A 14,856-nucleotide genomic window follows, 5' to 3' on the forward strand; every position below is an offset into this window, starting at 1 on the left:
AATTGAATGTTGTATTAACCAGGCTAACATTTCAAATTTTTTGGAAAAACAAAATTAATTTTCTCTATAACTAGTAATATGTAAACTAGGTTTTTTGAAGAAAGCAGATACAACCTTTTGTTGTGAATCAACAATTGAAATAATTTTTCTGAGAGTTGTAGAATGCTTATCTTTCACAAAATACAATCACAATATAATCACATCAAATTTTCAGTAGGGTCTGTACAAAAACTCTGACAAGAATAGTCCGCCTGTCATCAGGAATTACAATTTGCCAACTCACTCACTCTATATTCGACTAGAAGTTCCATTTGCACTCTCACAAATATACTCTTCGAAGAACCTCGTTTTATTAAGTCTTATATCGTTCAGTAAGGAACTTTTTTCTCTCATTTGCTTTATCTGCAGCATATTTCTTGGAGTGTGGACAGTCACCCTGCCGCCGTTCACCGGACTATTGACAACTGTAGTGGAAACGAACTTTGAAACTGCCATATCATACGTTTCACAGGTACTACCCACGTTGTTATCGTTCATACCCAAGAAGTTTTTGAGAACTTGTCGAAACTGAAACAACAAAAATTTTTATTATTTTTTCATTCCCAACGTGTCTATCTTAATTCAATATCAGTGATGAAGGCTTTTCATCTACTTTTATTTCGTCAAAGTTAAGACATTCATCGAATGCATCGACAATACTCGAAAAGTTATTTTACATATGTTGTTTAATTTATATCGTTTTACAAATGCAATTTACACTTCGTCGTGAGATTTTCACTGGACAGTTTGCAAAACTGGAACTGCAAGTTTCATTATACAATAGCTTTTTCGAGGATGTTCACACCTTATGAACACGCCTCAGAAAAACATTTTAGGTATAATCGATACTTTTCAATGGAAATCAGACAATTTTTCTTGAATACTTTATGGAATTCAATCTAGTATCGGCCATTTTCATCACTTGAATTTTCTACAATACAGTTGATTCTCACTCAAAAAATCAATACAAATGTGTTTAATAATATGTTATCAATTGTTCCTGATGTCTACAAAAATACCGACGTCTGTAAATCCCTTCTATGTAGGGAAGACTGGTGTCAATTGAAACAGGGGTCGATTGTAACCACAGTGATCCTGACCCTATATTCGTAATTAAATCAAAACCACTAACCACCCAACGTAGTTTCAGAGTTGGCCGTAGCCTACTGCGTGAGTTACAGTCACATGTTTGTATTTGACTATAAAAGTAAACTTCAATTGTTCCACAAATTGTTGATTATCCCTCTCAAACGTCAACTCTAAAATATTTCAAAGTGTAATATTTCAAAGTAAGGTCTTTTTTCTCATCTATACTTTCATTTACTATAGCTCATATTTTCTACGAAAAGCAAAAGTATACAAAAATCATCTTTCTTATGTATAGGTTAACTTGGTGTCGATTGTAAGAAACATTGCAGTGTCGCTTGTAACATGTTACAATTGACACCTAATATATTGTTTTCTAATGAAGTTGAATCATTTCTCACATCGATCAAAAATGGTGGCGCCAAGCCCAAAAAACGAAAAGAGGGTTAACACCAAAAGTTATTTATGAAGAAGTAGTTGGGAGGGTAATAGATACCAATCAGTCTATTGGAAAAGTGGCTGAAGATTGTGGTATGTGCCACGTTTCTTTATATATCGCTATTTTAAATCGTTACGTGAAAACCCACAGCTTCGGGTTGTATACAATTCTAACAACAGAATATGCAATGAAGGACAAGAGTTACAGCTCGCTAAATATCGCAAAAGGCCTATGGATTCATATTAAGAATTAAACACAAATAATCTTCACAAGTTAGCTTTTCAATTTGCAAATTGTTATAACCTATCCTACTCATGAATCATGACTGGACATGCAAGAGAAGACTGGCATAATGCTTTTATGCGACGAAATCCAAATTCGAGTCTTCGTATGCCCGATGATACTAGCCTTTCGCAATCCATGAACTAGAATAGAGAAAATGTAAGCAATTTTTTTAATAAATTGTCATCTGTTTTAGACAGATATACTTTTGAACCTCAAAAGTATATCTGTCGGCAAAAGTGTTTCGACTGTTCAGAAACCATCCATAGTTAAAGCTAAGGAAGAAACTAAGAAGGTGGAATTCATATCATCTCCAGAACGCGGAACTCTAGTAAAGCTGTGTAGCGGGTAATGCAGTAGAAAATACCGTACCTCGAATATTCATCTTTCCACAGTTACGTTTTCAAGATCACTCTGTTAGAGATGGATCAGTTGGATGTATAGGAACTGGAAATAAGTTTGGATGGATGCAGGATAATGAATTTCTTGATTTTATGAAACATTTTGTGAAACACATAGACCAAGTGAAGCCAACAAGGTGCTTGCATTGTTAGACAATACAAGCACAACTGGTTGTTAGACAACCAATCATCTCATATTTCAATTTCTCTGATACAATTTTGCAGAACCAATTTCATTACTCTACTTTCATTTCCGTACTTTCATTTCCGCACATCACTTCCTTTGGTCACTATGCCAGCCAATATTATTGCTGGTTTCTCCTGCACATGTATTTGGCCTTTTAATTGGAATATTTTTAGAGTTAGTGATTTTAGTGCATCAGCTGTAACCGATAGGCTCTTGATGAAGAAGCCTATCGGTAGAAAATTAATTATCAACCAGAATGTACAGTTCCAAACAACAGTCACGTGTAAAGTCAACCGGGTCCATCCACTACCTAATCACCAGAAAGGCTCACTACTTTTTCACTCAAGCCTAATAATCCAGCAGCATTTATTTTGCTTTGAGATATAAAGCCCTTGCTGAAAGCAGATCTGATCAAACTCAAAAAATGAGGAAGAAGGAGATGAAAGACGGCAATACTAATTGATACACCGGAGAAGATGTTGATTGAAGAAAATTCAAAGTAAATGCATACCGTCAAGCGTAAAGTCCAGCTTGAACGAAATTCCCAAAAAATATCGTTCTCATCCAGAATATGCAAGAAAAAATGGAAAATGCGATGGAAATGTTTTGTGCTTGGTGTGTGGTGGTCCATATGCATCAGATTCCGTAGGTTGGTGACATTGTCGCGAATGTAAGCATTGGACATATCAAAACTGTACAAATAAAAGCTCATTCTAAATTTACTTCAATCGTGGATCTGAGAGTGATACGTTTTTTTTTTGTCTAAAACATGTTACCAGGATTTGTTACGGTTTTTATTTCTAGCGAACATTTCTATCATCGTCGTATGAAATATATGTTCTACTACATCGAAGGGTCATAATGTCATTTCTGTATTACTCAGTTAGCTTCTGAGATGAAGATACTCTATTATAGAGTACCTAGCACAGGTTAGAGTGAATTAAAAATTTCAAAAAGTTCAACTGGCCTAAAAAAACAATTTGTGAAAATTGTTACAACCGACACCAGTCTCCTCTGTCATCCGAACGAGTGCTCTATCACACATTAACTTTCACTGCCGTGTCTTCGTTTTTCAGATGTAGAAGAGAGCATGTGTTTTATGGGGTATATTATTCCGATGACCCAACAATAAGTTTTGATATCCACAGATCGCATTTAATTGGACTTGACGTCACTAACTTCTTTCAAATTTTCAGATACTCACTTGACTGTTTAGGCCCACATATATAATTGGATTGTAGCATATACTACTCTTCGCTAACAAGGCTGGAGCAACGCCAGCGGCTGGAGAGATGAACGACGAATCCACAAATTGCACTAACAAGGCCGAAATTGCGTAGGGCGACCACGCAACAATAAAAGCGACGATCATCAAAAAGACCATGTATGCCACTCGGCCTTCTGCTTTCGTTGTTTGTCCCATGTGGATTTTACTCTGGGAAGAAAAAAATAAGTATTTCGAAACCAAGATTTCACTAGTATCAACCAATTATTTTTTCTTGTACTTAATGTACATGAGATGAAACAAAAAGATATTTTTTATATTTCCTGAAATAAAGAAGCTGATACAAAAAAAATCATTTGGAAAAGTTGTATTGAAAAATATATCTATTATGAAAATAGAGAAGGCAAGAGTATTTATGTTATGTTATTTAAGACATACGTAGGGAAAAGTAGCCATTTCATATAAATGTGTATTTATCATTAAAAAAAATCAATACAGTTTATTGTATGATTTTCATTATAAAAGTATTTTACAAAAACCGCGACACGTTTTTCGCTATACAATAGCTTGCTCAAGCATAAACTATGCTTGAGGAAGCAGTAAATGTTTACAAAAACCGCGACACGTGTTTCGCTATACAATAGCTTCCTCATGCACAAAGTGCTTCCTCAAGCATAGTTTATGCTTGAAAGAGAAAGAGAAAGAGATGAAAATCAGTTCTGGCTGAGATTATTTGAATCAGGTCTTTTATTGATGAATCTATCGTCATTCTTGATACGTAACATTTACCAGAAAAATAATTTTTCAATTGGTTTGATACTGTACAAAAGAAAGTGAAATTGTAATAATATATTTCATGGTCATTATCATTTACATGTTCTGATAATACATATCTATGAAACGGAACGACTTTTTAGAGAGTTCTTAATGTTCGTCCAATGAGTAATTTGTTATACTACATGCAAAGAATTTTGTAAACTATAATTTGATTTTCCCTCATTTCCAGTTGGAGTTTTCACTATAGAAAACGTGTATGGTGCATAAGTGTGGATAACGCCACTTTCATCCATCACCACTTTCGACCTTGATTAACTTCACACGGCATTTAACTTTGTGCAATATCACATGATTTAGAACGTGAAAGTCGACCTTGATTTTCAAAACTGTATCAAGAAAGTGACCTTGACGTTCAACCTTGAAGGGCGTCTTAGAGCTATGTGAATGCAATATAAATCAGAACGTGTAATTTGACCTCGAAATTGAAAGGGTAGATTGCATACACGGTAAAGACAAATTGTCCTTCATCTGTATTTTGTATAAGTTTGTAGAGAGTACACACACATCTGCATTCAATCAAGATCCACTAACTATGGAGTGGTTCTTTCTATTACCTCAAGTTGAACGCTACCTTTCGAAGCAGAAAGTGCACATTTCTACACTCCGTGAAGCTCCGACGAGCACTACCTACTTGTATCGCCTTCCGTTAGCACATCGAGTTGGGATTGGGGGTGTGGTGCCTGTAACGTCAGGTGTTTGTAGTGAAAGACTACCTTTTGTGGCAGATAGTGCATACGTCTACACGTGAAATTTCAACGACCATTGCCAGCTCATATCGCCTTTTATAAGCGCATCTTAATGGGAGTGGTGGGGTTGCCTGTCACGTCAGCTGGCTCTAATGGGTAACAGCTTCAATAGCGATATGTGCTTTTCTGCCTCACACCTCACAAGATGTGAGAAATGAGAAATTATTCAAAACATGGCAACCCAAACGTATTTTAATGCATTTCACTAGTGATGATTCAACTTGTATCAATCCATTGAGTGATAAATAAGCGGTATTCAGGTCATAGTTCACAAAGTTTTGCCGGCATGAAAACACAATTGAGTTAGTTTTCACATTTCATCCATAAATGAGATGATTGGGATGTTGATTGAAAAATTGGACCGATACCAAAGTTTTTGATTCATCCATCGGAAGATTGCATAAAAGGATGCTGCCACCTCTCGGGTCGTCAAGAGCCGTCTGACGTCTAGGCAAACTCAACACCAATCCCAACTCGTTGCGCTAACACAAGGCGATCTCCACTTGATAGTTCACAAAACTGCGGTAAAGTGGAAATCTCTCTCAAGTGTGTTTTTTCAAATACGTTGGTTCTATCAATTACGTCAAAGTAGTTGGGGAAAGCTGAGAACCGGCTGTAATCTCCTACTAATAATGAATCATGAAATCACTGTATTATCGAGGGCAAACTCAATTCAAGACCAAACCAAACGTCAAAGTTGAAGATCATGTAGTGCTTCGAAATGGACTTTTGACATTTGAAGTCATCAACGGAACGAAATTGTGAATTTCCCAATCAATAATCAATGTTTTCTAAATTTTCATACATATAATATAACATAAATCTTACATAACTAATTCATTATAACATTAAAAACAACAGTATAAAAATAACATTTCAAAACGCTCAAAGGTGCGAACTTATTTCCTCCTTTTCATAAAAGAGGATGTATGCATCTCCACTCACAAGCGATTTTGGTGAAATTGGTGACACGTGGGAATCATTGTATTCGTGCCACGTGCTGGCACGAATGGATGATGAGGATGTCTGCAGAATGCTGTATAATGTCCGCTGTAGGTAGATCCACTGTGATTCGAAATTGCATATAGATTATAATGACAAGGGTCACATTTTCTGCTGCATAATTGTTCATGTCTAATCCATCTAGAGGAAATTCGATGGCAACATTTAACTTGCCTCTAAATCTTTGTGTTTGAGAATATCTTTCAAAATGAATGACAAGAATACGGGGAAACTTATGGATCGATAGAGACTTTGTGCATTTTCTTCTTTCCTTGCAACTTGAACACGTCGGTTTTTCATGTCCATCCAAAGTTTCCTCTCTTGTGAAGGAATCCAAGCACTGTGATGAATTCGATTGGCCAGTTCTTTGTGGTATGAGGAGTGACAAATCCCAGGAAGGATCGAAGGTCACAGATGAGTCTCCACAATGCGTGCACTTCATCGTGGATTTTCATTGACCAACGAAATTATCTACAATCTTAGAGTTATATGTACATAAATAAATCAGCCATGACTCCTGCGCTTTTTCGCTGTCGTTCAATTTTTCGTTAATCTCCGTTGAAGTCGGTTTAGGTTTCTCAATAATTCTATTAACGTCATCATGTAAACCTTCTGAAAGATTACGAAGGAACTCATGGGCGTCTTGATGCGCATGACCCATGAATCGAGGGGCAAAACTCTGAATCGGACTTTTTGAGGAGACTGTGTTTACTGCTCTATCAGATGAATCTTCTGACCGAAATTCCTTGATAACTTCTGCGAAAGTTTTGATTGAAGCACCCCCCGTATTAGGAATATTAGTATTGATATCTTTCATGTACTCATCCTTTTCCAAATATTCCAGTATTTGATAAACATTGGATTGCACTGTTCATGTAACATCGAATCCATCTTGATTTTATTCAGGTTGAAGCCTGGCCTCCTTCCCCTTTTAACTGAAGTTCATGTAACAGGTGTATAATTTCCTGAATTATATTAGAAAAGTTAAAATTGTAATAATATTTTGGAAATTTTTCTGAAGTGAATGAAAGAGGAGTCATAACTTTTCACAATATTTTTAGGTTTTGTTTACAGTTTTTTTCTCGAAATGGACTCGAGAATAATTTTTACAAATGTCAATGTGGCATTGAGAATAGCTATTCATGAAATGAGTGTTGAAAGTAAGGTTTCATTTTGTGAGTGAAAAAGTTTGCAAAATGAGCGTAGCGAGTTGAGCAATTTCACAAACAAAATAAAACTTACTTTCAACACGAATATCATACAAAGTTTTTTGTACAACTGTCCTGTTTTCGTTATAAAATAGATAAATTTAATATTTCTATAAAACACATTTTCACATCTTTTGACAGTTAACCATTTTCATATTATCGCATTTGCTGTGAAGTGGCCGTGTCAGGTGACGCCGAATCATCTGCTTCCAAAAAAAAAAAAAAAAAAACAGTATTGTTTACAGCTCACGCGTTATTCATAGTCACATTTTAAAGTTCTTGCTGGTGTTCAATGTCTTGCGTAATGGGGAACAATAGTGAGGAATTGTGTGTTCCTGACGATATCGAAGAGGCTACAAAGAAGCTTCAATTGAATTGTTCCTCAGCAGTACGACATCACATATTCTAATTTTCTTAGCTGGTGTAGACTTAGAAACGTCGAAGAAAATTTAAGGGAAACTGTCTTCTTAGCCTATCTAGAATAGAAATCAAAAATATGAAACTCGTCAATTTTGTGGAGCAAGTTCTCAATGATAAAGTCGAGTGCGCTCGTCAAAAATGGTGTTTTTACAATCAAATATTTCAAGGTAATAGCATTCAGGGTAATAGAGGAAAAAGGAAAGTTATAGCCCTAAAAAATCAAAAACCCTTACGTTTGAACAAGTTCAGAGGTTTATAAATGAGGCGCCAGATGGAATATATTTGATGATAAAAGCAGCTACTATTTTCGGAATATATGAAGCCTGCTGGCATGAAGATCTGTGCAATTTATTAATAGAAGACATTGAATTGATGGATGAATTATTGATTGTTTCAATTCCACATACAAAAACGGGCGTTCTTTTTGCCTTTTTGGAAGAAACGACGACAATTTTGATGAATCCGTTGCATTATGCCCTTCTGTTATCATTTTTTTCTAAAATACCCATTAATACAGTACCAACCTAGTTGACATAAAGTCGTTTGGGAAAATGCCACCCACCATTGCTGAGTTTCTGAATCACCCGGAACCAAAGGATTATACAGGTCACTATTTCAAAAGGTCTTCTGCTTCTTTGCTAGCAGAATCAAGAGCATATATAACGTATATCAAGAAGCACAGATAATGGAAGTCTACAACAGTAGCTGAGGGTTACATCGATCAATCTATTTCTTATAGGAAGGCCATTGCTGAAAGAATAATCCCAACAGCTAGCTCCAGCGTCATAGCATCGTCCTCTTCACTTCAAGAATTGAATGTTGATAAATAGATTTTGGGAAGCTGAATACACTTATTGAATAAATGAATCGAAGAGGTTTTTGTATGAAAGTGTATAATTATAAAGTTATTGCGAAGCGTTTTCGACTTTCGTCATCAGTGCTCACCTGAAAATAAGTGATCTAATTGAAAAGAAAGTTTTTTGAAAATTGAAGTTTGCAAAATTTTTTTTAAGGTTATGTTTGTAATATTTGACTTATATAAAACAAAATAAGCTGATAGCCAAGAAATTACATTTTTGGTTTGAGGCCATGTGGTTCAGTCAAAGAATTATATGAAAAAAGGGCAACTTGTGAGAGGATGTGTCAAGGGTGATGTTAAAATAATGGTACCAACTTGAGGAGTGATCCATTATGTATTCAAAATAATTATGTTGTGGAGAAGCCAGTATAAAATAAAGTATATTAGTAATAAATTTGATTTATCAACAATTCATGATCTTTTTATAAAGGGGAAGGAAATCTATGTTTAAGGAATTTTTATTATCTATTTCAGGTAATATTTTGGAATTTCTGTTAGGACTGAAGTTATGATTGTGAAATTTAATGTGATAGCCAAAAGCAGATTGTTCAGGTTTTTTTTAATGTTCATCAATACGAGTAAAAAGAAGTCTACAGGTTCTACCAATGTAAGATGCAGAACAATCAGAGCAGTCAAGCTTATAGACTCCACCTTTGTGTAATTTGTTAATTTTGTCTTTGGAATTTACTAAAAAGTTACCTATTAGTTACTTTGAGATTTAAAAGAAATTTTTGTGCCAAGAAATTTATTATTGTGGCATACTCGAGGAGTTTCGGTTTTTTCCCAAACATCTTTCTCTGGCATACCGCTCCCTTGCCGTAGAGAGGGTAAATTCGAGCGTTCCCAGAATATGAAGTTCGGCTGGTTTCGGCCATTGTATTGAATCAGGTTGGCGAGGTGGCTCATTCCCTACCTATGGTAAGTGTCCAAAACATCAAACCATAGAAGGCCGATCACAGGCTCGTGAGTACCAAATGGGATAACATTATAGACAATACACACAATTCATTCATGAATTACGATTTTTAAAGTCACGGAATGAGTTTGATCTACTTATGTCATCAATGCCATAATTAATTTTGTCTTTGAAATATACTAAAGAGTTACCAAAGTTATTTTGAGATTTTAAAGAAATTTTTGTGTCAGATATGGTATTTTCTATAAATTTGAAAATAACAGTACACATATTCTGATCAAAATGAGGTAAAGAAAAATATTTCACAGAAGGTGAACTAACCGAGGAGGTAGAGTTGAAGGCCAATCTTCTATCAGACTTGTGTTTAAATTTACTAATTGATTTGTGAATAATAGATGATCGATAACCATTGTTGACAGCAATCTGTTTTAATGTATTTACTTGTGAATTAAAATTGGAGGGTGATAAAGAAATGTTCAACAATATGTTGACATAACAGTTGACGGAAGCATTTTATTTTGCATAGGATGAAATGAATTGGAGGGGATGACATAATCAGTCTGGGTTGGTTTTCTGTAAATGGAAAAATCTAGTTTGTTGTTAATTTCTGTTATAGTGAGATCTAAAAAGTTTAATTTATTATCTTCTTCTATTTCAAGGGTGAATTTAAATTTTGGATGTAAGTTATTCAAGGAAGTTATGTGCGAAATTAGAGTTGCCATAAATTATTTCATAGAAAGCAAATCTAATTTGGCACATAACATCCTTGATTCCTTGAATAACTCACATCCAAAATTTAAATTCACCCTTGAAATAGAAAAAGATAATAAATTAAACTTTTCAGATCTTACTATAACAAAAATTAACAACAAATTAGATTTTGTCATTTACAGAAAACCAACCCAGACTTATCATGTCATCCCCTTCAATTCATTTCATCCTATGCAACATAAAATTGCTGTCAACAATTATTATCAACCATCTATTATTCACAAATTAATTAGTTAATTTAAATACAGGACAGATAGAAATTTGGCCTTCAACTCTACCACCTTGGTTAGTTCACCTTCTCTGGAATATTTTTCTTTATCTTATTTTGATCAAAATATGTGTACTGTTTTATCAAAACAATGATAAAAATAAAATAAAAACAACAATAAAAATTAATTGGCGCTCCGGGACGACTTCATTGATTCCAGTGGCGCATTTGCTTTTTCAGGAAAACCCGGAAAAACCTGCAGCACCACATCATCTAAAGATCTTGATCTAACAATATCCTCTCTCTTATAAAACAAAATGTAGGGTGTCTCCAGAGGCTTCAATAAACTCAATGCATCGCCAGAACACTTCGTGACACGACTATCGTCAAACTCAAACCGGTCCGGTTCTTCTTTGACCAAGGCGTAATAATGACCAAATTCAACGTCAGAACCACAGTGAACAATGACTGCATGAATATTATAATAGTGGTCTGTTAGGTTGAAATGTTCATCTATTTCGAACCTTCCTAAGAGTTTTTTTGCTTCCGTTAGAAGTTGAGGCTTGTTTGTGTACTGTTATTTCCAAATTTATTAAAAATACCATAACTGACACAAAAATTTCTTTCAAATCTCAAAATAACTCAAGTAACTTTTCAGTAAATTCCAAAGACAAAATTAACAAATTACACAAAGGTGGAGTCTATAAGCTTGACTGCTCTGATTGTTCTGCATCTTACATTGGTAGAACCTGTTGACCTCTTTTTACACGTCTTAATGAACATTTTAAAAAACCTGAAAAATCTGCTTTTGGCCATCACATTAAATTTCACAATCATAACTTCAGTCCCAACAAAAATTCCAAAATATTACATAAAATAGATAATAAAAATTTCCTCAGACTCAAGTAAACAGAGATTTCCTTCCCCTTCATAAAATTGTTGATAAATCAAATTTATTACTAATATACCTAATTCTATATTGGCTTCTCCACAACACAATTATTTTAAATCCATAATGGATCACTCCTCAAGTTGGTACCATTATTTTAACATGACACTTGACACGTCCTGTTCGAATTGCCTTCCTTTCATATAATACTATGACTGAACCACATGGCCTCAATCCAAAAATGTAATTTCTTGGCTATCAGTCTATTTTGTTTCATATAAGTCAAATATAACAAATATGCCATTTACTCATTTTGATACTTCCTGTTGCCTGACAGGTGAGTAATCATAAACTATTTTCCAAATTTCATAACTTAAAAAAAAATTTTTTGCAAACTTCAATTTTCACAAAACTTTCTTTTCAATTAGATCCCTTACTTTCAGGTGAGCACTGATAATGACGAACGTCGAAAGCGCTTTGCGATAACTTTATAATTATACACTTTCATACAAAAACCTCTTCGATTCATCAAATGTTAATGCCCATGGAAGTGTCAACTCAGCTAGTTTAAATCTATTATGAAGGTCTTCACCATCGCGAAGTATCAATATCAGCAGTTGTTCTAATTGTACTTCTCTACCTAGTGTTGAAATAATTTTAACACGCTACATTATAAAAATCATCTTTTAATACTCTTGACAACCATTAAAAATGTCACTATCAATGACAGTTGTAAAAAAACACATATAAATGGGTACAGTAGGTGATACAATTTCCAGGAAAGGTATGTAATATGATTAGGATGAATCTATAATATAACAACGTTTTCATAATGTTCGAAGTCTTGTTGATTAACACTATGACCAGAATGTACTTCACGATTTCCATGCATTGTAGTAGATAGTATTCTCACCTATATCATGTTCAAACTAGATTAAAATTTTGAAAGTAACTCGGAACTCCATTGAGAATATTAGTGCCTTCAAAAGTTTTGTACTGCAGAAAATATATGAATAGGGAGAGTTTCTATTGGTGTACTTCAAGTAAACGTTTTGAAGCCGATATTGTTTGATTCCCCACGAAGATGAAAAAGTATTAGTTTCAAAAAGTCATATCAATAATCGTTCTGAGAAGTTAACATGATCGATCCGATATTGCTTTCTGTAAAACTAATAACCAAATAGTTAAAATTTTTATGATTCACTTTGAAGGACCCTTGATTCTCCACGAAGTTGAAAAAGTATCAGTTTCAAAAAGTAATATTTATAACCGCTTCTGACTAACAAAGCGAATATATTAAAAACAGTTTGCAATTCTCATATCATGTTCTACATAGATGATAAAACCAGGTGTATTCATATGAGATGATATCAACGTAAACATGAAAATGATGACAATATTCACATTATACAGCATTGGTAAAACATTGAATTCTCATGAAATGAAAGATTCGTCATTGAAAATCTCAACAAATAATAATTTATTGTCACGGAGCAGAAAGATCAATTGTGATTATTTGGATCCAATTAACTATTTTTTTACCTGTCTCATAGTGATGATTATGTGAGCGTAGCTGAACAGTATAACAATCAGAGGTAGAACGAGACCGAAGGCGAACAGGAACAAGATGTAACTCATTGCATTTGCTGATTGTTCTTCCCAATTAACCGAGCAACTGAAACAATTAAGTGATTGTCTTACAGAGTTTATTCCACCCAAGTGTTTTGTCATCAAAGGAAATATTATTCAGTAACATACATCGAGACAGAAGATGCGTGTCCTACGAACCTATGGGTCACCAATTTCAATTATTCACAAACAGAAATATGAGTTATATTATTCATTTATTTTTCCTGTTTTTGAATATGAGTTCAACGGAAATGTCAACGTCCATAGAACACAATAATAATATTATAGTTTCATATGGATTCTGCAGTGAAAATATCAAAAACCTGATGCAAAACTAATGAACTCAGTATCATTGTTTCCTGACAACATTTAGATTACAACATGTGTTACGATAAAAACTATATTTTGTGTTCTAGTTTGAATATATTCAAATACTTCTTCTACTTCCTTTAGAACACTATAGAGTTTATTTCAACTCGCTTTTGCTCTATGTATAGGAAATATAAAATGATCGAAGTATATTTATTTCTTGATACTAAAGAAAGTATATATTGTGAAGCAAAATATGAACAAAATGTTTTGTTATCAATACGAGTATATATTTCCCGCTTGAAAATTTCAAAGAATGATTCCACAAAAAATAATTTCAAGGAATGAGTGAACAAATTGTTAAAAGTTATAAATTGTGAAAGATTAAATTTTCAACTTTGAGGCGGAATGTTATGTACTTTTTCAAATCAAATTCTGAACTTGATGTTCGAAGTAAGAAATAATAATACTAACAATGAAACATCTTTATCTACCATACAAGTACAATTAAAAAAGCAGAAAAAATATTATTTTCAGTATAAAAGGTAATATGCGGAGTATTAGACAAGGTTGTTTTTCAACTCAACCAGGATAAACCAATTAAAAAACAATAACAGGATCACGAGCTCAAAAAATCAGTTGATGGAAACGCTGTAGAAAATTCCTTTTCGTAACTCGCATAGTCTAAGTTTCAAGACAGTGTTGAGCAAATCAAGATTTGGAAATAGTTTTTTTTCAACGACAAAAGACAAGATAAGGACCAAAGGCAAGAAAGCAGTGTCTGTGGAGAGGAAGCGATTCATATTGTATTGGATGTGAGTCGCTGGAGATTATATCCATTTGAAAAAACGTTCTCAGGAAGTTAATTCTACATAAAGGCAGTTCTCCAAATGAAGAAGTTTCCAAACAATGGAAGTTTGAGGTGTTCTGAGGTGGACCTCAAAACGATGAGCAGCTAGAGTCGGTCACGGATTTTTTATATGTTCTGCTCTTGACGAAATGAAATGTGCTAAGTGACTTGAACACTTGCCATGAAGGAATCTCTAGGAAAGAAGGAAATCTCCAACCTTTTTTGATGTTCCAGACTATCAAGGTTGCAAGTAATGTTCGCCGCGCCCCCAATGACTCTTTTTTGGCATCCAATAGCTTCAGGGTAGGAGGGGCGAAACTCCATACATAAGAACAATACTCCAAAGAAGATCTAATATGATCTTCATGAAGCATAAAAACTTGCTGAGGTGTGTACAGTTTTCTGGTTCGAAACATTGTTTCAACTTTTTGCGAAGCAGCCTTTGCAATTCCAGCGACATTATTGTGCCAAGTCATATTGTTGTTCACTTCAACCCCCAACAAATTAATCGAAGCAGAAAGTGGAATTAATTGTCTGTCCTGTCATCATTATA

The 14,856-nt window shown here is 34.2% G+C and overlaps 1 protein-coding gene across 4 annotated transcripts in view; it reads right to left on the reverse strand.

Moving 5' to 3' along the window:
* The window catches only part of LOC111510103 (pinopsin), a 116,321-nt gene that overhangs the window by 10,115 nt on the left and 91,350 nt on the right, over window positions 1-14,856 (reverse strand). For all 4 annotated transcript variants that reach the window (XM_074185190.1, XM_074185191.1, XM_074185192.1 and 1 more), the window contains exons 5-7: window positions 13,058-13,190; window positions 3,639-3,869; window positions 284-567 (exon numbers count right to left, since the gene is read on the reverse strand). In XM_074185190.1, the coding sequence (XP_074041291.1) occupies window positions 289-567; window positions 3,639-3,869; window positions 13,058-13,190 (643 nt within the window). In that variant the 3' untranslated portion in view covers window positions 284-288. The remainder of the gene's footprint in view (window positions 1-283; window positions 568-3,638; window positions 3,870-13,057; window positions 13,191-14,856) is intronic.

Source organism: Leptinotarsa decemlineata, unplaced genomic scaffold (assembly GCF_025532065.1).
Source record: "Leptinotarsa decemlineata unplaced genomic scaffold, Ldec_3_MD MMD2_tig00026369_RagTag_RagTag, whole genome shotgun sequence".
NCBI classification, from domain to species: Eukaryota; Metazoa; Arthropoda; class Insecta; order Coleoptera; family Chrysomelidae; genus Leptinotarsa; species Leptinotarsa decemlineata.